This window comes from Dipodomys ordii, unplaced genomic scaffold (genome assembly GCF_000151885.1).
Source record: "Dipodomys ordii isolate 6190 unplaced genomic scaffold, Dord_2.0 Scaffold15, whole genome shotgun sequence".
Taxonomy (NCBI): Eukaryota; Metazoa; Chordata; class Mammalia; order Rodentia; family Heteromyidae; genus Dipodomys; species Dipodomys ordii.
Window position 1 is genome coordinate 9445258 of NW_012267231.1, and position 22101 is coordinate 9467358.

A 22101-nucleotide genomic window follows, 5' to 3' on the forward strand; every position below is an offset into this window, starting at 1 on the left:
AAGTAGCTAGGATTACAGAGGTGAAGCAATACATCTAGCTTTATTCTTACAAATATTTTTTTGTTTGTTTGTTTTTTGCCAGTCGTGGGGCCTGAACTCTGGGCCTGGGTGCTGTCCCTCAGCTCTTCAGCTCAAGGCTAGCACCCTACCATTTGAGCCACAGCACCATTTCCGGCTTTTTCTGTTTATGTGGTGCTGAGGAATCAAACCCAGAGCCTCATGCATGCAAGGCAAGCACTCTACCACTGAGCCATCTTCCCAGCCACATATTCTTACAAATCTTTGTCCAGAATTAATTCACTTATCTAACATTAGATCAGCTGCTACAGAACTGTAAACCTTTGGTGTGGTCAGGTTGCCTTGTGCTTTCATCCATCTCTTGATTCTGCATTGAGTTGGTAAATCAGGGGTCATGTTATGGCTTGGAGGCTTTTAGTCTCAGCTGAAGTATCCATCAAGGTTCACACAGGATGGTGTGGTGGCAGGGTTGAGGCAAAGGTTTTCACCAATGGCTGCAGTGTAGCTAAGTCACCAATGGGCTGCAGTGTAGCTAAGTCACCACTCAATGTACTCAAGGTACCAGGCCTGGTCACCAGTACCACTCAGAGTGAGGGAAACTAACTGCAGTAACTAGCAACAATAACCTGAAAGCAAACCAACATGAAGGTAGCTACTTGCCAGCTGTCCTGGCTCTTCCTGAAATGCTAGCAGTGAGTAGGTATTTAGGCTCATCTATGACAACCCTTTGTAAGTACTTCAATGTGGATTCTAATCCACTAGTTTGAGTAAGGAAGCTAAGATATATACGAAATGCTGTATTTTTTTAAAACCCTGTTAGCTACTTTTATAATAACACAAAGTTTTATTTTGAGCACTACTAATGAGGAAAGAAGACTGGATACCTCTTTCTCTGATCTCTTTAAGTGGTTGCATCTGTCTAGGAACTGGTATCCTGCCATGACCCACTCCTTCTGTACCAGACTCTGAAATCCAGTAATTGTCCTGAAATATGGATCCATCATCACTTGAACCAGAGAAGCTACCAGACAGCTCAAGTCTCTTCCCTCTTCCTCTGTCAATAAAATGGAAAAAAAATAATCACGACAAAGGGAAATAGTGAAGGAAAGGAGAAGTAAACTAGGTAATTCACTATTCTAAAGCTGTCTTAAATTTTTTCTAAAACTAAGCTATGTATTTACTACTAGGCTATGAATTTACTAGTAACTAAACTGTACATTTAAAATGTGTGAATTTAATAGTATGTAAATTATACCTTAATAAACTGTGGCAGATCAGCCTTCTTGAGAGGGAGAGATTTAGAGAACTGAGGTTCAAAACCAACTGAGGCATAAAAGTTCTCAAGACTCCATCTCAACTGATGGCTGGGTGCAGTGGTATAAGCCTGCCATCCCCAGCGATACAGGGAAACGCGAATAGGAGAATGGCAGCCAGGCTAGCCTGGTCACAAGACCAACCTTGAAAATAACCTCTACAAAAAGGGGTGGGGGGGTGGGGGGGAGGTGCAATCTGTGTGGAGAGCATCTGCCTAGCAAGCTTAAGGTCTTAAATTCTCAACACACGTGTGCACGTGCATGTGCACACACACACATACACACACACACACAACCACTAAAAAAACACTTGAAATGTGTCAACAAAACTGGCTCGGCTCTTCTGAAATGTTTTATATTACAAATGCATGGAGAAGTTGGGGCTAGGAGGACTTTCTAATGAGAAGAAGAGAAAGTGCCTGTCAGTCTTTACATGAAATTGTGAGTTAAACAACTCCAACTGCAAACAGCTAAGTGTATATACTACTATTTTCCCCTCACCTGTGTTTTAAGTATTTGTGCTTCATAAAGTGAGTAAAGTTTGATGGTGAAAATATTTTCATTCTGCATTTATACACTATGCACTGGGAAAATGGTAGCATGAGGTCTATTGAACTTTATCTGTAAACTGAGAAACTGTATTAGCACTAAAATTATTTAATATATCATTATCCCTTGCTTAACTGAGTTTTACATTGCAGTTTGTCCTTTTCAAATATTAGCCCAAATTAATATCATTGTCTATTCAGTTTGGTGAATTCTTGACCTCATACTGTTTCCTTTAAGTGTATACTACAGCAACAGTCAGAAAGCATTAAAGCTAAAACAGATCTGTAGGAATTAGGAAGACAGCAAGATTACGGAGGATGCCTGCAAAAATTAGTATTAGGTATGAATCCAATAAAGGATGGGACTTCCCTGTGCCATGAAAGAGGAAGGATTTATTAAGGGTAGAAATGGGACTCCTTTCTATTCTTCTACCTACAGTCTTTACACCACTGTTTTGTTTTACGACAGTACTGGGGCTTGAATTCAAAGCTTCATGCTGCTCTCACTCAGCTTTTCCAGTTATAGCTGGCATTCTACCCTTGACCCAAACCTCTACTTCCAGCTTTTTGCTGGTTAACTGAAAACAACAGACTCTCAGAAGCCAGCCTGGGCTGGCTTCTAAACTCAATCCTCAAATTTCAGCCTCCTGAGTAGCTTGGATTAGAGGCATGAGCCAACAGTGCCTGGCTTGCATGGCTGTTTTACTCTGATGATGTGAAAACTGCTAGTGTATCTGACAGAACTGTAGGTAAAAGATAGCTAAGAAGGATGCAGAGTCACCAAGATTGACTGGCATATGGTCATGTTTTAGGAATTATTCTAATTACCTTGTAGGACTACGGAGAGATGTTTGCTTTCTAGCATGTACACAAGTTCTGCTGAATGTTTAAGGAAGGCTCTGGAAAGAGAGGGGGAAAATCCTGTTAAAAATTGCCCTTAAGAGAAACTTATTGTTCACTATACACATTTATATTCTCAACCTTGGTATTTACATGATTCTTCAAAACAGTATATTTTGGGGCTGGGAAGGTAGCTCAGCGGTAGAGTGCTTGCCTCACATGCATGAGGGCCCTGGGTTCGATTCCTCAGCACCATATAAACAGAAAAAGCCAGAAGTGGCGTTGTGGCTCAAGTGGTAGAATGCTAGCCTTGAGCTGAAGAGCTGAGGGACAGCGCCCAGGTCCAGAGTCCAGGCCCCACGACCAACAAACAAAACAAAACAAAAAACAGTATACTCTGTGACTGTTTTTCTGTGGTGTGGGAATCTGAACTTGAAGTACAACACTTATTTGGCAGGCTTTCTGCCATTTGAGCCATGCCTATAGCCCAGTTTCTGAATCAAAGAATTCCTTCAGCCTTTACAAAAATGAAGTGATGGACTTATGTAACACCTATGAAATGATAAAACTATAGAGGTGGCAGAGTAAGGGCTGCCAGAGTAACAGGATGAGGTGGGGTGTGCTGGCAGCCAGCCTGGTGGAAGTGGCGCAGTGATACATCTGTACTATAGTAGTAGTCCTGTAGATCTACTCGCCATCAGCCACATGTGCGTGTGTACACACAGGAGGGCATATATAAATTAGTGAGATCTACAATGGTACTGTGTTGGTGTATAGGTGTGATGCTCTACTCTGATTCTCTTGGGGGACAGTGGGTGAAGATACCATGACTCTCTGTACTATATTTTGCATTTCCTGTGAGCCTATAATTATTTCAACATAAAAGTTAAAGAAAAAAAAGGGGGGGAAAGATGACAAACCTGACATATTCTAACCACCGAGTACTTTCCAGCGAAGATAACCATTTCTCTTCAGTTTCTTCAAAAGGCTCTGTAATACATAGGGTAATTGAATATATGTGTGTATACATACACATGAACATATTTTCAGGCTTTTGAAGTTTATTTTATATGGATTAATATCAGAGTTAAGATACTGTCTAATTTAAAAGTTGGCTTTGAGGAAGTGATGTACATCTTTACTTCTGTAACTATAGCAACTAAAAAGTATGTTATAATTCTTTTTTTCTTTTGAGACAGAATCTGGCCATTATACCCATGCAGGTTCAAATCCCTGAGTGATTTTGTTTCAGCCTCCCAAGTGCTAGGATTATAAGTATTTTCCACCACACTAGGCTACAAGTCTCAAGAGAGCAAAACCAACCATCCCCTTGGTTCTCTATCTTCTGCTTAGTCCTAAAAGCTCCTAGTTCCTGGCTTCCCACTCAACCCATGCCTAGCCATCTAACCCCACCCATCTGTGCCAACAGGGGCTGAGGCCCGCCCCCAGTGCTTTCTTACACCCTTCTCCCTGCTCCTCTTCTCTTCCTCTGCTGCCAGCACCACCTCCTGGTGGAGGTAGCTCTGGGGGCTGACCACAGTAGGAACAAGAGTGGCCAAACACCTTCACTGCCTCACCCAAGCACTGTGTTCTGTAAACACCCTGCTCCACCCCTATACAGCTCTTTCTGGGCCAGTGCTCAAGAACTGTCACAAGACCAGGCTCATTTTATGCCAAACACATTGTCATGTGACATCCTCCCCAGGGGAGGGTAGCCATCTGAGTTTGCTCAGAGCTTAGAAGTGTGATGGTGCCCATACCACATGGCTCTGTTTGAGATCCCTGAGGTCACTGATCTCATAACTGAATGTGTTAAAATCACCAAGTTTGTCTTGTTACCAAATACTTTAATAAAATTACTCTAAAATACCCTTCACAAACTGGATATTTAGAAAGTTCATTTTTTCCTCTTCAAAAAAAAAAAAACCAGTTTAAACTTTCTACAGTTGACATACTTGTAAAATAACGTGTAAACTGAACAAGTATTTTAGTAAATCTCTCTGTAAATATATCTACTATTGCTTTTCCTGATAGTTCTCATTCAAGTTCCTTACCACCCATTCATTGTATATATGTGCAAAATAAAGATGTGATTACCATTAACACAGAGCTGCTTAAGTTTTACAAACGCCGCCTGTATTTCTTGAATATTGGGCAAAGTCTTGTCCAAATCTGATTTGTAAACATCACTTCTCTGTGGATGACTTTTAGTGATTGCATTACAAATCCTGGTAACGACAAAAATCCTTGAGTTACTATTTACTCATTTTTTTCAGCATACATTTACTGAACACTTACTATAAAATCATAGCACTATTTTGAAAACTGGGGAGAGAAAGATGAACAAGATATATTAGCACTCTTCCTTCGAGGAGGGTACCTTATGGGCAGTGGGGTGAGATAAATAATGAAAATGGAAGGGGGTGTAAGGAATGTTCTAGAGGATTCATTAAAGTACAGAAGGCTACTTTAGGTTTCATGGTCAGAAAGGAGCCCCCTGTAAAGGCAATACTAAAGCTAACAGTCAAGACTGACACAAAGATCAGAGGGAAAAGGGCTCTGGCAGAGACAGCTAGCACAAAGACCACAGTGAAAACAAGCATGGCCAATGCAGATACCTCATGATCCTGTGTGTCAGATGACACACCGTAGGGAAAAAGGGGCGAAGAGGAGATTGAACAACAAAAGCAATCTTGAAGAACAGGACAACTAAAACACCCAGGGCAAAGCTCTATGGATGAACACAGATGCAGAGCTCTTTTGTTTTTTTGTTTTTAGTTTTTTGGGTGTTTTATTTTTGTTTTTGTCGGTCGTGAGGCCCCAGGGCGCTATCCCTCAACTCTTCAGCTCAAGGTGAGTGCTCTACCACTTGAGCCACAGGGCCACTTCTGGTTTTCTGGTGGTTTATTGGAGATAAAGAATCTCATTTTCCTGCCTGGGCTGGCTTTGAACTGTGATCCTCAGATCTCAGCCTCCTGTGTAGCTAGTATTATAGGTGTGAGCCACTGGTGCCTGGCAGATACAGAGCTCTTACCTAGCATGTATGAGTTAAATGGGCTTACTAGCCAGCACCTCAAAAACCAAACATACACCAAGCATGCATACATCCACCAAACACAAGGCACAGTGTACTCTTCCCTTTAATGGCAAAATTCTTGAGCACTTAATTGGGAAGCGTTCATGAAAACAAAGCTGGCAGTATACAGGACAGTGAATTCTAGTATGATTAGGATGAAATTAAAACCAATCTACTGTGATTATGAGAAAATTAAAACACAGCCTTGTGGGAACTGTAATCACTCTCTTTCACAGAGAACTGAAGGGTCAAGTGAAGGTCCCTAGGCAGTGACTTGCTTCAGGAAATATGATTTTCTTAGTTATGGTATTGTGGGAAAACCCTAAAATCTAGCTGTTGTAATACTGGGCTGAGTCTCTAAAACTGGTTCATTTTTCCTCGTTTATTCAAGAAATATTTTGTAACTATCAGTACTTCCTGGGGCTAAGTATGTAGCAGGGCACAAAACAATCATTGTCACTTCATGGGGCTGTCAGATAAGTGAGGAAGAGAGGCTGTGAACCAATGCAGCCCACATGTCAACCAACCACAAACAAGGGCTAGTGGGACGAAAAGCTAGAGTTTAATGGTCTTGGAGACTGCCACACGGAACATGTCAAATTACATCGCCGATACCAATGTGTTGGTCACTAAAGCCACAGATCTGAGTAAACTTTAGGAAGGGAGTATAGAACAGATGAAGAGGCGCTGGAGTTCTCATGTTCAGAGAGAAGAGCGGATAAGCATGTGGAGGGTACAGTGCCAGAGGAACAGCAGCAGCTGAAGACACAAAGGGCTCTCAGTGACAAAAACCAACACTGAGCTTGCTGCAATGTGGACAACTGAGAAAGGCCTCCCCCCTCAGTGACAGAAGTGACTGGTGACGGTGGCAAAGGCTGCGAAACTTCCTTGCGGTGGCCCCTTAAAACCACTGTCCTAGCAACTGTGACTTCCAGACCTAATGCGTTCCATGTGGAACTACAAGGAGAGTTTAACTGATCCTGGAATGTCTCCACTGGAAGCCACCGCACTTTGAAAGCATATGAAAAGGCGTCAACCCTGGAAGGCCCACAAGGGTAGAAAAAAGGTCGTTTTAGTAGAGTATTAGTGTTCTTTTCAAATGGCCATTCTTATATAGAACCTGAGGTGCTATTTCCAATTGGTACTGAACTTATTTATGACAGCAAATGCAACTGAAAAACACCATTTCTCGCTTACCTCTGGTCGATTTTCCTCTGCTGGAGCATGTCTTTGATCAGGGCCATGCGCACAAGAGCACTGCCATTCGGGTGACTCCAGCACCAGAACTAGGAGACAGGCAGAACTTCTGCTTACTGAACTGGGTACACACAGTGAAGGCTAGCTCTAACCATTATCTAACAGAAAAAAAATCACTTACTGGCATCCTCCTTCCAACAAAAGAATGCGAAAAGATCTTCAGATCTTGGTCTGCTAAGGAACTTGGCACTACAAAGTATTCTGGAAGGCTGAAAGGAAGAACGATCCCACGTGAGCCCTGTGCTCAAGGCAGAAGCAGTGTGCTCTGTACACCCATCTAAACACACTTATCCCCACTTCATTTAGTGGCCACACCCAAGGCTCCCAGGAGCACTGATGATTCTAGATATCTGTCTACATGGGTGATGGGTCAGTCGTCATACAATGAAATATTTAGCGTGAGAATAATACAAAATATATTTAAAATATTTTCCAGAATGACTACTAATACAACATGGACACTCTATCTGGACAACACCTTCGCCTCTGTTCTCTTGACGGGCTAAGGATAAGGAGAAGAAGTAAGGCAAATTTGCAAAAAGCTTCAGTTCCCTTTTCCTCATCTTCTGTGGGAGGGGGTGATAACAAGGTTTGAACTCAGGGCCTTGCACTTGGTTGGCTTTCTGGCTCATGGCTGGTGCGAATCTGGCACTGTGATGGTCAACTGGAGAAGGAGTCTCTTGGGCTTTTCTGCCTGTGTTGGCTTAAGAACACAATTATCCTTATTACCAGTGAAAACCATTTTTGGAAGCTTACACCATAATAGAAAAGGGTAAGTCTGGCTAGGCTGCCTGCCAGTGACTGTAATCCTAGCTATTTAGGAGGCTGAGATCTGAGGACTGAAGTGAGCCAGCAAACAAGCTGAGTGAGAGAGCCAGATCCGAGTTCAAGTACCAGCCCCTAGCCAAAATTACAACAGACTGCAAAGAAACACCAGCTAGATTGACAATAGTAGCAAAAATCACTGCCAACTGTTATGTTTAAATCTCTTACCTTTGAAATTAAAAAAAAAAATCCACTATAACATCATTGAGAACAAATATTCTGTCAACCATAACCTGAAAGCTATCCATGACAGGAGATGTGATTATTCTTCACAGACAAGTCACCTGTGGGTACATCACCGCTAAGATGAGACTTACCAAGTGGATATCATGTAACCCTCGTTAATGGAACATACACGCCACCCTGAAGCGCCAGTCCTCTTGATTTCTCTGTCCCAGTCTGAATATGTTTCAAACAGTGGAGTTTTCTGGCTGCTGCCACTGCCAGCAATGCTCCTTCCTCCTCCTCCACCTCCTCCCGAGGGCAATCCATTAATTTTGTTGGCTGCAGGAAAAGCAAATGATTTCACTGAAGCTTTGGGCAGTCTTTTTCTGCTCTTCCCACGCTTGTGTCACAAGCACACAAGCTCTTATGTGGGACGGGATCTCCTTCCTGCTTTACGTGCCTCCACGAGCCGCCTTGCCCTCTCTATCTAAAATTAACTCATTTAGCCTCCTTCCTAGCCGGCTGTCTCCCACCTACCTTGTATGGCTATTGCTCCTCTGCCTTCAAACATATACAGGTCAATTTGATTTTGTTGTTGTTGTTTTTGTGGGTTTCCACATTTGTTTGGAGACAGGGTCTCACTATGTGGTTAGTCCAGGCTACCCTGGAATGTATAATCCTTCTGCCTCAGCCTCCCAAGTGCTGGGTTTATAAGCATGTGCCTCCATGTCTAGCTTGATTTTGAAAAGATTGTCATTCTAGTCCCTTCTGATTACTGTGCTACACATTTTTCTTTTTACTAACCATTTCTTTATAGTATGAAAATGCTTGCTACCCATAATTCCTCTCCATTTATTATCTTATTTGAAAAGTTATCTCCTATCCCTACTATTAACAGAAGCAATTCCCAGCTCTTGCTCATCTCTCTGTCCGAACTGTAGGCATAAATCTAAGTCATTTATTTACTTTCTACACATTTTGATAGAAAAATTATTTATCCACAATTATCTCAATTCTGAAGCCCTCCAAATCTCATTTTTCCAACAACAACTTCTCATCTACCTGCTGATTAGAAAATTCTTTGTTTCCTGTATTTATTCCATTTGCCTTTGAGATGCTCACACGGTTGTTTTTGCTCTGGGAGAGGCTAACATGCTGACTCCTCATGGGAATTTCTGCAGGATGGGCCCAGACCTGAATCTCTAGCATGGAGCCTTCTCTAAGAGAGAAGCACTGCAGTTGAGTACTGTCTGTGGAGCATGCTCTGCTCTTTCCACCCTCCTGTCACATACCAGCTCTGATGGAGGTTCTCCTCTTGCAGCCCAGGAGGATGTGTAATATGCCCAGACAGAAAGCAGTATCCTGGTTAGCCAGGCTTGCCCTGGGTGACAGATGGCACAGCCCCTCCAGGCCCAGTGGGGCAATCCAGATGGACATCCCCAGTGAGATGCTAAGCAATGCTCAACCCTGTTAGCAGCTCTCCACAGCCATGCTACTTGCCAAGGTGATTTCATGGCACTAGCTTTTACCCCAACTTCCAATCATAAGCACTTTCCAATGGAATCAAACAAACCTACGTGTTTTCCCTTGGCCTAAAAGACCCTCAGATTAACTGTGGCTTAAAAAACAAAAACAAAACACGTTTCCATCCTTCCCTGTAGCCACACAGAATGTTCAACTACCCATTGGCAGCATGAGTTATCTCCTTGTACAGGACAGACATTTGCTGAACACCTCTGTTGTGCTAAAGGCTGAAAGTAGAAAGATGAATAAGCTTTTACTTCTAGTTTTGAAAGTGCTAACAAGGCAGTCAGGAGGAAAGGTCCCCTGCATGACTGGGTGTAGCAGAGACGCAAAAGCAGAAGCCCATGGTCTTGCTGAGGGAGGCTGGGAGAGAAGAGAGGCCATGATTTGACCTCATCTGAACAGAGCTCTAAAGAAGTTGTCAAAAGTTTTCAGCTGGTTGGTGAGGAGAAGGAAGGTATTTTGGGCAAAGAACATTTAAAAAGCAGAAGACAAAGGAAAATATTGAGGAAGTAAATAAATACAGCTGGAGCATCAGGATATAAGAAGTGGTGGAAGGGAGAGTAGAAGAGGATTTCCATGAGCCTGTGATTCCAGATCTGTGCTGCACAAGAGTGGAGGTCCTAGCTAGCCACAGCACCCGCTTAAATGAACATGAAAATAAAAATTCTATGCCTCAGCTGCAGTAACCACACTTCAAGAGCACAAATGGACGCCTCTCTTGGACAGTGCTATTCTAGATCCTGAAAGTCTTCTGTATATATTAGGAACTCTGAAATGTATCATTTATGTGCCATTGAATTACCCAGGGAGTATGAATTGAATAGAATTTGTTAAAAATATGCATACTACAAGGCCTATCTCTTCACATCCCACCTTCCTCTAGAGAACACAGCTAGAAAGAGTGATTTAGAAGCTGTGACTTCTTCATTTAGATGCAAAGCCTGCACCTAAATGCAGAAAACTGTTCAATTTTAGACAATCTAAGTCATTCGTCATGTGAGACTATATAAAAGGGGGAAAGCCCCATCTGACCAGCTCAGACAGTATAGAAAAACATTTACTAGAGCCTAACACCTGTTTGTGATTAGAAACAAAACAAAAAGCTTTCAGCAAATTTGGGATAGAAGGGAATTTAAATGTGATGGAGAGTGCTTATCACAAACACCCAGCAAACAGCATCATTATTAAAGCCAAGGACAAAACAAATTTCTGTGAGCACTGCTGTTGTCCAGGACTGTACCGCAGCCCTGTGCTGCAGGCTAGACCACAAAAGACAACCAACAGACACAGAAGCCTAAAGAACACACTCGTAACTTTGAAAAGAGGCATGTGGACAGGGTGGCAGCAGATTCCTAGCTCAACATCTAAAATGAAATGCTTTTCAGTATTTTGAGTTGTAGACTTTAATAATGGAGGCTGAGCATGTGCTACTAAGAATGAGATACTAGATTTATCTAAGGACATTTTCTAAACATCCAGTGAGAGCATCTTTAGGGTCAGTCCTGTGTTGTTTGTTTAGAGGTTTCTCTTGTTTAAAACATATACGTGTCTTAACAACTGGAACGAATTCTTTCACATGCCTTACATCTTTCTCAATACATTCATTATAGAATAAGAAACAGATATTCAATGTGACTTTATAGTAGGAAATTGTAATGATTTCCAGAAAGTCCTAGAGGTCTGAAGTAGCATGCTTTACAAATGAGCCACTACACAGTCTCAGCAACCAACTGGAAAAGTGAGTCATCTCAGGAGACCTTGCCATCTACAGGACTGAGGTTTTCAGACTAACTCAGCTTCAGATTAAGTGCAACCAGACACTATCACCATGTGCTTTTTACCCTGGCCATGTTTTGTGTACTTTACAAGGCTATTCTGGTTTCCACTTGCTGATCTTTTAGGATGTCCTGGATGGCCTCAAGCAACAGTTACATAGTAAAAGCAGTCAGTATATGAAGAGAACACCCATGGCTGGGATGAAAGGGCAGAAATGAGAAGTCACAAAGAATGGTGATAATAGCAATTTTAAAAAGTGAGTCAACGGGGGCTGGGAAGTTGGCTCAGTGGTAGAGCGCTTGCCTTGCATGCCTGAGGCCCTGGGTTCAATTCCTCAGCACCACATAAGCAAAAAAAAGAAAAAAAAAGTGAGTCAACGAAGTAGTTCTTTATTGAGAGATTCTGACTTTGAGATCTAGAGGTACAGCCAAGATGGCCGCCTTTTGAAAGGTTCCTCCAGTAATTCTGATGCTGTGGTGGATTAGAAACCACCAATATTCAAGATATGAGAGGATCAATCACCATCTTGTATATAGCTACAGGAGAATCTTAAGAACTGACAGGTGACGAACTTTAAAAATTCTTACACTCCCTGGATTTTCAAGTAAGTATTAAAATAAAGTCCTACACGAAAACCTATGTTACTAGAAAGGATAAAATTGAGGATGCTCACTGAAAAATATGCATTTTCTAATGGGAAGCAACACAATGGCTTCAGAGTGCATTGTAGCATTGGCAAGCATGGTCCGTCATGATGTGGAGCTGCTGACATTGAGCCTGCACATGACTTCATAAAGTTTTCAATTTCTTAGTCCAGAAGTATAATCTGACATCTTACCAATTTTCTAACAAAGGTGTACCTGTACTTTTTCCTTCCTTTGCCCATAATCTCACTGATGAACACAGAAGTTTGAGTGGTTTCTTGTGGTCAAAAGAGAACACAACCATTGTTCCCATTGTAGCAGGTGCCTGACGTGGTGTGTGTGTGCACGGTGCTCCACAGCCTGTGGGAGCCACACTCCCTGCTGCACCTCAGGATGCTCACAGAGGCTGGGGTAACTGTGGAGCCTGTCAGAGATGGACTCTACTCACGGAACACAGGATGCCTAAGGCCAGATAGGAGAGTCTTTCCTAGTAGAGGGGACATTCTCCAACCTTGTATCTTTTTTGTGCAAATGGCTTTGTTCACCTACCTGCCTGCAAAAAGGAGTTCTTTAATCCAGCCAATGAGTCAAGGTGCCATCCAGAAGTTCAAGAGTGGATTATTGGGCATCTGTCACTCACAAATTAATGAATTCTGACTGCAGTGTGTGGAAATTTCAGGCTTCTTTTGATCTTAAAGATGCAGTTTATGCTTCTGTAACAGCATGGAAGGATATTGAAGGATGTTACCCTCTGAAGAAACTGAACAAAATTGGCCAGAGATATGTTCATGGAGTACTTGCTGAAGGAGAGTTGGAAGGATGGACAGTACAAAAAGGTTCCTGATGACTTTAAGTACTAATCATCAAATTCTATCACCAAGTTATATAAAGGATTAAGAGGAATGGATAGAAAAGCCTAGTAGCAGAAAAGTTTAGGGTTGACAAACTAGACACCCACAAGGAATGGATGGAAAAAAAGAAGGAAAGTAACATAAGCAGGCATTAGGTTACTGCCTGGACAATGAAGTTGACTATATTTGCTATGCCTAGGCCATTACGATTTTGCAGAAGCCACAGACCTATATATGGGACCACATCACTCTACTAGCAAAAGGCAGCATGAAGACTGGGTCTGCAGCATAAGCAAACTGAAGCAGGATGGAAGACTGACTCTAAAACAAACACTGTACCTCTTCAAATAGTTTTTGGACTCTGAGTATGCACCTTATTGAAGACAGACTTGTGATCTGTTGTATGCCTAATGATAATCCTAAGGGCTAATGGACAGAGTGGAATTTCTACAATGCTTTATCTTCAGATAGTAAGTGAATTTACTTTATAGTAAAGAATCAATTTGAAAGAATAACTATGTTGCTCAAGCCCATGATGATGTATACTTTGGAAAGAAAAACTGAGTTACATCCTTTCTACCACCCAAATTCTGTAGAAGACAAGATACAAGTTGTTCTGTAGTATTATCTTCATCTACCAGCTCTACAGTGTTGACAAGGACCTTCTAAAGTACTGAAAATGTATTCATGTCTCATGTCTCTGTGGAGACTAAGCACTGACACTGCATTTTAATATATTTACAATAGAGCAATACTGGAATATTCTTAAGTTATACCATCTGATTAAAGGTAACAAATACAAATCTGTAGTACAATTAATAATCTATAATCCCTGGGCCACACGGCAGTGAATAGATGTTCCATTATAATTACTGACAGACTTATTTTTCTTGACTGGGAGAGGACCTGTGGGCGCAGGTAGTCACAGATATGTACTCACTAACCTACCAGGGAGTTAACAGGAGAGTCTCTTGTTCTTTATTATTTTATCAATTTTAAAGTGCCTTATTAAATATATATAAACAAAATATATAAAACGTAATTTTATATCAACTCTAGAATTTTTCTTGGTGTTGACATAGATATGTGTGACTGTCACAAAAGAGCCTAAAACATACCTGTTCGCTGGGTAAACACTCAATTCTACTCGTCAGTCTTATTCAGAAAGAGTATTCTGGCAATCTTAATGAAGTCTACTAAAGTTTCAACCATTACAATGTCTGCATGAAATTATGCCTTGCCAGTGAAGTTGAGGCTTTCCAACTATCTTTTCATTTTCTTAAAGAAATTAACTCAAATTACCTATTAAAAAAGGTTAGGGGACACGTTGATCACAAAAACAAGCCAGTGATTAGAGGTAAACCACTTGAAAACTTTTATGAGTCAAAATTTATATCTGCTTATAGGTTCTTCCTGGTCATTTTTTTCCAAGAGATAATCTGACAGGTGGTTTTAAAAAAATAGTGTTTACTTCCTTAACAGTTATGAAGAGAATGACTCTATAATCACTATAGCTCATGACTTGCAGACTTTCTGAGAAACATAGGAATAAAACTGACACATGTAAAATTAGTCACAATATTTAATATTTTCATATTTACCTGAATTGTGGTATTTTTTCCCAACATATTCAAATGCAAAGAGTAGCTGGAGGTCTGTTGGCTGGGAATAATGAGCTATTGCAAGGCATACCTAGGAAAAATTCTATATTTAGAATTGGAATTTAACACACTTAATTAAATGAAATGTACATTAAGGCCTTGGTCAGTGGGGGTGCTCTGGGGCAGGGGTCACAGATACCCTTCATGTTTTCCTGGGTGACCTGAAATGTGTTACGCCTTTCAAGATGACAGGCCTCATTCACTGTTGTGTCCCAGATCCAGTTTAATTTTTAATGAGTACACCAGAAGTACTCAGTATGTATTTGCTGAGCTGAATTTCAACTGGAAAATAATTTCATTACAATAAATGAAACCTGAAAACTAATGAAGCATTCTCCAAAAAGGCAGTGACCACATATCCATGCCAAAAACAAAAAGTTTCCATTTTAGTTAACTATAAATAGGGTAAGGCATAAAAAATTGAATGTTTACACATTATGGATTTAAAAAGCTTAAGTTTAATGGAGAGGCCACAATCACAAAAAATTAAAATTAGCAAGAAACTCCAAAATACATGGATAACCCAGAGAAGTTCATCAAAAAACATTTGAAGACTGTGGAAAAGAACTGGCTGTACATCAAAGGGATCAGGATTTTGAACCAGGCTCTATTGAGTCTTCCTACATCCACTGCCTCATTTCCAGCTTACATCTCTTTGAACATAAAATGAGGTAATAACTAGGCTGGTGTAAGTATTAACAAAATTAGCCTTCAGAGAAGTCCCATACATGGAAATATGTCTGTGATTATTCTCAGCTGCTACTACGAAGAATGAATGATGGTGCTCTGTCTGTGCCTAAAACCTTGGACTAGACTAGAAGAGAATGTCCTGAAAGGAGCAAAGAGAAAGAAGAAACTTAAGACACACAGGTCAAGAATAGCAGATGACCTTATTTTAAAAGATTATATATCAGGTAGAAGGTAAAGCACTAAGACAGAATGATATGCTGTTGACAGTGAGCAAGCAAGAAAAGTTAATTGTTAGTTCCTGTCAAATTAGTGGTGTCTGGCTTGCGTCGGTGAGTTCCATTCATCAGTAAGTACAAGTCAGCTTGCTGCTTAAACTATATTTTTAAGTCTTCTACAGAACAGCATTTCCTATCTCATTAAATCAAAAATACACAATTGAGGGGACAGAATTTATTACTGGTTTTGACCAAAGGAGAGAACAAAGCTTCCTAAATTTTATATACCTTGATTTCTCAATGCTAGCCAGAGATTTCTATGAGGATTCCACTTAGAAAATTTAGGAGATGCTTGTTATCTAGGTCTCCATCCATCACTTCCTAGTCTTTTGGGCACCATAGTTACTTTATAAGCTTTGCTGCATTTTTCTCTGGAAATTTCCATGCATGTCTGTCCCACCTGGCTAAACTGCCATAGCTATGTCTTTAAGCCACTCTCGCCTATGACACTTCTATGAGCTTCCCTGCATTCTAGAAATCCACAGCACTTACGCATTACCTTCTAAAGATGTAATTTTGGCTAATAATTTTGCTATCTTGGCCTTTAGCTGTGGTTCCCAGGCACTTGAGTACCCGCAATAAATTAAATCTCCTAATTGTTGATTTTCTACAAGACTGGCTGTCATCACCAGACGTCTCTTACCTTTCTACCATTCCCTCAGCCATCTGTGGTCTCCAGAGGAAAACATGCTCATATACTGTTTGAGTGCCTGGCCCCAGGGCCATGGCCTCTACCATTCTCACTGCCTGGGAAATATTTCTACCTCTCTAAGCTACCATGCTTTCTTTCAATACTACTCTCTTCCCAAGTCTTCCCAGATGGAGCCAATGCAGGTCATTCATTCTAGAATCTGATTGCCCCATTACAGTATCTCTTCAGTAACTGTACTTCAGACACCTATTATGCTAATAATTCACAGAATGGCTGCTTGGATGAGAAGTAGCACACAGGACTTCTGTTTCTATCATTAAATTCAGAGCACAAGCCATGTTTTTCATCCAGTGAGCCAATTTTCACTGAACACCTACTATATTGTTGTTGTTGTTTTGTTGGTCGTGGGGCCTGAACTCTGGGCCTGGGTGCTGTCTCTCAGCTTTTCGGCTCAAGACTAGCGCTCTACCACTTGAGCAACAGTGCTACTTCTGGCTTTTTCTGCTGAGGAATCACACCCAAGGCCTCATGCATGCAAGGCAAGGACTCTACCACTGAGCCACCTTCCCAACCCCTAAACACCTATTATGTTTTAAGTCCTGATGATGCAGTGAATAAAACAGACACAAATCCGTGCCTTCATTAAGAATACTTTACATTGAAGAAGATAAACAAGATATAGTAAGTTAATAATAAGTGGGAAAACAGAAAAAAAAATAGAGCAAGGAAGGGAACTATGAGATGTTACAGTGAATGAGGGAGGCAGGTTAAAAGTAGAGAATGAGACCAGGAAAAGCCCTCTGCACGAACTAGGTCAGATCTGAAGACTCCCAAGTGTCTACTTCCGCCAGTGTCACTTGAAAGCTTTCTGTTGGCTACTGTGTCAGGTAGTGACATATCACTAACACTATTCGAGAACGTTACTAAAAATTCATGAATATACTCCTAGTCAATAATATTAGTCTCTCCCTTTTCTAAGATGACTAAAAGGAGTCACAGACCCTGTTTATACAAAAGAAATGGACACATGATGGAATAGGACTTTACAAAACAAAAAAGAACCTAAGCCTATCTGCACAGCAAAACCCAACAAAGCACAAGTATGGCTAATCACATCTACATTTAAAGCAGACTAGAAAAATATTGTGACACTGAAACTCAGTTCAATGAGAGAGGGAGTCAGATAAGTAATAGGTGGGCCCAACTTATTTTCATGCAACCTGTAAGGTATGGGCACAGACAGAGGTATATGCACAACCGCATATGTAAATAGCCCACTGCTGCAGTGGAAATAATACTGTGAGAGGAGAGAGCAAGCCAGGGTCCCCATCTTTACTTTCTCTTACAAACTGTTTAAAAACTCTTCGTCCAAATTCCTAGCTTCCATTCCTAAGTTTTGAAAGACTTAAACTTCTGGGTCTCACTTTCATGTAGAATCATTCTTACTTTCCAAGTATTCTTCAGGCAACAAAAAAATTGAACAAACTCTTGTACCCATGGTTAATGTTTCTCCTCCAAGACTGACTACGGCAAAGCTCACACTCAGAAAACACGCAAACCTCTAGCTCTGCCACATTTACAAACAAAACCAAGTTTCCTACGTCCTGTGGTCTAAAAGCCACCAATAACTATTAGGTTCTAGACAAAAATGACAGTCCAAGTGAAGGCCAACCTATTCTTTAAATTAGAACTGAATTCGTTTCTAGAAAGCATGCCTCAACAATAAAACTTGGAGTCATATATTTAGTTTACTATCTGTCCATTTACCTGTCTATAAATTTAAAAAATAAATACATCATTAAAAATACCTTTAAAAAGATTTTTTTGTTTGCTTTTTGTGCCTGGACTGAGGATTCAATTCAAGGCCTAGGTACTGTCCCTTAGCTTTTTCAATCAAGGCTGGCACTCTACGACCTCAGCCACAGCTCAACTTCTGGCTTTTTGTTGTTTGGAGATAAGAATCTCACAGACTTTCCTATCTGTTCTGGCTTTAAACTGTGATCCTTAGGTCTCAGACTGATGAATGACTAGGATTACAGGCACAAGTCACCAATAGCTGGCTTAAATTTTATTTTTATTAAACACACACACACACACACACACAAAAACCTTTTTGCACTTCAGTTGTGAACAAAGGTTCAAAAGGAAATTGCTCCAAGTTGCTCTGAGGTAAGATATCCAATTCTGTATTCTGAAACTCTTCTTTATATGGCTCTTTACCAAACATTATTATTTTCCTGTGATGGCCCAAGTAGAAGGAGGATAAACAGAAAAAGAGTATAGCTGCACAAAATAACCCAACTCAGTCATAATGCAACTGAGAGAAAACCAATTACGCCACTAAATGGTTTTAGAGCAACATTTACCTAAATGTTTATTGATCTGGTAGTCTGAGAATTTATATTTCAAACAAAAAAACCTACAGTACTTCACAAATAGTGGTTCACAGAACTCCAAATATGTGGTTGATCATTTAAAAAAAAATTTATAAAGTCAAAATGTTTTCCAAAGAAAACTTAGCATTCAAAGCTTCTATGGGGTTAAAAATAAACTATAATTTCCCAATTGCTAATTTTATCTTATTTTAGAGGTAGTGTCTCACTATGTTGCTCAGGTCAGCCTTGAGCTCCTGTACTGGGTTCAAGTGATCCTCCTGCCTCAGCCTTCCAAGTAGCTGTAACTCCAGGTGTGGGGACCACCTCACCCTGCCAAAAGGAATCTCTGTGGTTTGGGGGTTTGTTTTTTTTGTGTGTGCCAGTAATTGAACTCAGGGCCTCATGTTCTCAACTGACTTTTCTGCTCAAGGCTGGTGCTCTACCACCTGAGGCTCATCTACACTTCCAGCTTTTCACTAACTGACTAAAAGATCTTACAGATTCTTTTCTGCCCAAGCTTGTTTTCAAACGGTGATCCTCAGATCTCAGCCTCATGAGTAGCTAAGATTACAGGTGTAAGCCACCGATGCCTGGCATTTTAGTTTTTCTGAGACAGGATGTTATGTTGCCCAAGCTGGCCTTGTACTTGAGATCTTCCTGCCTCAGTTTCTTGAATAGCTAGGGTATGACATCTGCCACACACCCAGCTCCTAACTAATTTTACATGAAAACTTTCACTTGTAACAACAGCATATTCTAGAAAGCTTTGGTTTGTGGTTTTGTTGTTTTTAACTCATAAAGTCACAAAGGTTTGGTAGCCACACATGACTTAGCCCTCTGTTTAAAAACATGCAAATCAGAGAAACAAATTTTCTAGCTATATTCCCACTGCCTCTGCTTTCTCCCACATTTTCCCCCATGACCATACAAAAGATAAAGAATTTCTTTCTGAGCTAGTATGCTTTTTATATTTTAAGACACTGGGGAAAGGATTTTTGGCACGCACGTGGTCTTAGCAGAGTGAGCTTGTTTCTGTGAACTGTTCAATGAAGCCTTCATTCACCAGCAGACAGACACAAACAAGGGAAGCCTTGCATTTCCAGAGCATGTATTACGTGCTGATCACTAAACACTAATCATCTGCATGGGGACATCTTTTATGCTGCTGCTCTGTACTATAATGTTCACCTGTTGCGGCCTCATCTTCTCAACAAGACACAACAAGCTGTATCATCCTCTTCTTTCTAGCTGGCAGAACCCATTGCTAGGCAGATATTTAATTAAAATTGCTAGGCAGATATCTAATTAAAATTCCCCCTAAAAATCTGAGAAATTGAGAAATGAAACCAGAACACACATCAAAAGTTAAGTATTCTGGATGGCTCAAAAACTAAAATAATTAGAATTTCTACCATTTACTAAAATAGTGTCATCTGAGAAATGGAGAAAGAGATTTAAACTTTCTGAAAGAAAGGTCAACTGTATTAACTTTTTAGTTCTGTGGTGCTTCTATTCTTGAAATTTTACACAGCTTTTTGAGTGGGAGACAGTACTGGGTTTTGAACTGAGGGCTTTGCACTTGTAGGTGGGTCTATTGCTTGAGCCATGCTTCCAGCCCTTTTTTCTGATTATTTTTGAGAGATAGCCTCATTTTTTCCCAGGCCATCCTGGACTGGATCGTGATCCTATTTCATGCTTCCCACCATGACTATGATGGATAACAGACATGCACATCAAACTTATGGATGAATCAAAGTTACTCCTTTGCCTTCTAGGAAATGTTTAATGCCTGCTGATGAGAGTTAAATTCAAGGGAAGAAAGCTCCACCTCTTTGCATTTCACTTGTCAGAGGAGTATAGCTGATAGATTCAATGTCCTCTGTTCCAGTCTATTGTGACAAATACAGGAAAAGAGCAATGAAATTCCCAGAAAAAACCTGCTCTTGTGTATGGGGAATAGAGCAAAAGTGCCTTTATGCACTAGAAATCTACTTTCTTTCAGGACTAAAGAAGTCTCTGGCCAGGCGCCGGTGGCTCACACCTGTAATCCTAAGCTACTCAGGAGGCTGAGATCTGAGGATTGCAGTTCAAAGCCAGCCCGGGCAGGAAAGCCCATGAAACTCTTATCTCCAATAAACCACCAGAAAACCGGAAGTGGCACTATAGTTCAAGTGGTAGAGCAGTAGCCTTGAGGTGTAGAGCTAAGGGACAGCGCTCAGGCCCAGAGTTCAAGCCCCATGACTGACCCAAAAAAAAAGAAGTCTCTGCACCACCAATGGCATATTAGTTTTCCATGTCCTGTTTATGAGGCATAAAAAAAGGAGATAGGGGCATGGCTCAAGCAGCAGAGCACCTGCTTATTTCAAACCAACACTCAAAAGAGGTCCTGAGTTAAAACCAGTACTGCAAAAAAGAAAGTCTCTTAATATTTTAGGAGCTGATAAAAATTTGTATGTAAATATTTCCAAGTAGCCATAATCTTATATTAGGAAATAAATAATTCTATTACTATTCTCAGGTTTGACTTCTTGACTTAAGGAGATACTAAATAACTTCTTCTAAAAAGAATCTGCACAAATGAGAAATGAAATTTTCATGTAGAAGTGAAATTGGTAATTAAATAAAGAACCCAGAACTCAATAAAAGTTAATAGTATTACCTTTTTGGCACTTTCAGGACCTGATTCATCAAAGCGAAATCTGACAATTCTGAAATCTTTACAATAAATGATTAACTCTGTTGGGTTAAATTTCAGTTTCTGGTTGGGGCCTAGGACTTTCTGCTTCCTCTTATGGTCATTCACTAAAAGAGAAAGAAAAAATAAGTGTGAAAATATTTTCTTGTTAATAATTAGTTCATTTATATTATCAGTGAAAAGTTGCGGTAAAGATGCCCTTCTCTGTATCTGTAATTCTCTCTTGATCTCTAACTCCTAGAACTTCAGGGGTTGGTTTAAACTTTGCTTTTAAAGGTATTTTACTCTTTGAATAAAACCATCACTTTGTAGATCTTCTTAATGATTATATTGTAAGTTAAAAGAACACAAAATTTAGAAACTAAAAAAACCATATACACATTCTACATTCCCACTTAAAAAAATGTAATTTCTTGACTTGTCTAGGGTTAATGTTCCTGAAATACAAATAAAAAAGGAAGGAGTCTGGGTCTGGTTAAAACTAACCTACAGAAATAAATTTCCAACTCAAATATTTGGGAAGTATAACTTGTCAAAGAACATTTCCAGAATGAAATCAACTTTTAGAGATCTACTCCTTTTGTTTTTGTTGCTGTTTGAGACCAACTGTCAATTCTACGCTCAAGAGATATCTCTGCTCTTTCCAGCTGAGGCAACTGGCACAGGATACCATCCACTCTGCCCAGTTTGAACTTTTAGAGACAAGACATTAGACTACTACATACCTGTTACAATTTGTTCAATACACGTTAAGGGAACATCATGTTCTCCAAGAAGAAGGTTTCTATAATGGAATTTCTGAAATAAAAAAATATGTTCACATTAATTCTTTGCTCAATAGCCTTATGATGGGAATACTAGCCTTATTTTTAGATGTGGTAAGAAACTGTGACTATTGTCTGTAACAAGTAAA

The 22101-nt window shown here is 40.3% G+C and overlaps 1 protein-coding gene across 3 annotated transcripts in view; it reads right to left on the bottom strand.

Moving 5' to 3' along the window:
- Nucleotides 1-22101, bottom strand: part of Mtmr10 (myotubularin related protein 10) — a 42848-nt gene that overhangs the window by 6919 nt on the left and 13828 nt on the right. For all 3 annotated transcript variants that reach the window (XM_013012075.1, XM_013012074.1, XM_013012076.1), the window contains exons 4-13: nt 21914-21986; nt 21153-21295; nt 14442-14532; nt 8195-8381; nt 7174-7261; nt 6993-7081; nt 4817-4947; nt 3640-3709; nt 2708-2778; nt 903-1072 (exon numbers count right to left, since the gene is read on the bottom strand). In XM_013012075.1, coding sequence (XP_012867529.1) covers nt 903-1072; nt 2708-2778; nt 3640-3709; nt 4817-4947; nt 6993-7081; nt 7174-7261; nt 8195-8381; nt 14442-14532; nt 21153-21295; nt 21914-21986 — 1113 coding nt within the window. The remainder of the gene's footprint in view (nt 1-902; nt 1073-2707; nt 2779-3639; nt 3710-4816; nt 4948-6992; nt 7082-7173; nt 7262-8194; nt 8382-14441; nt 14533-21152; nt 21296-21913; nt 21987-22101) is intronic.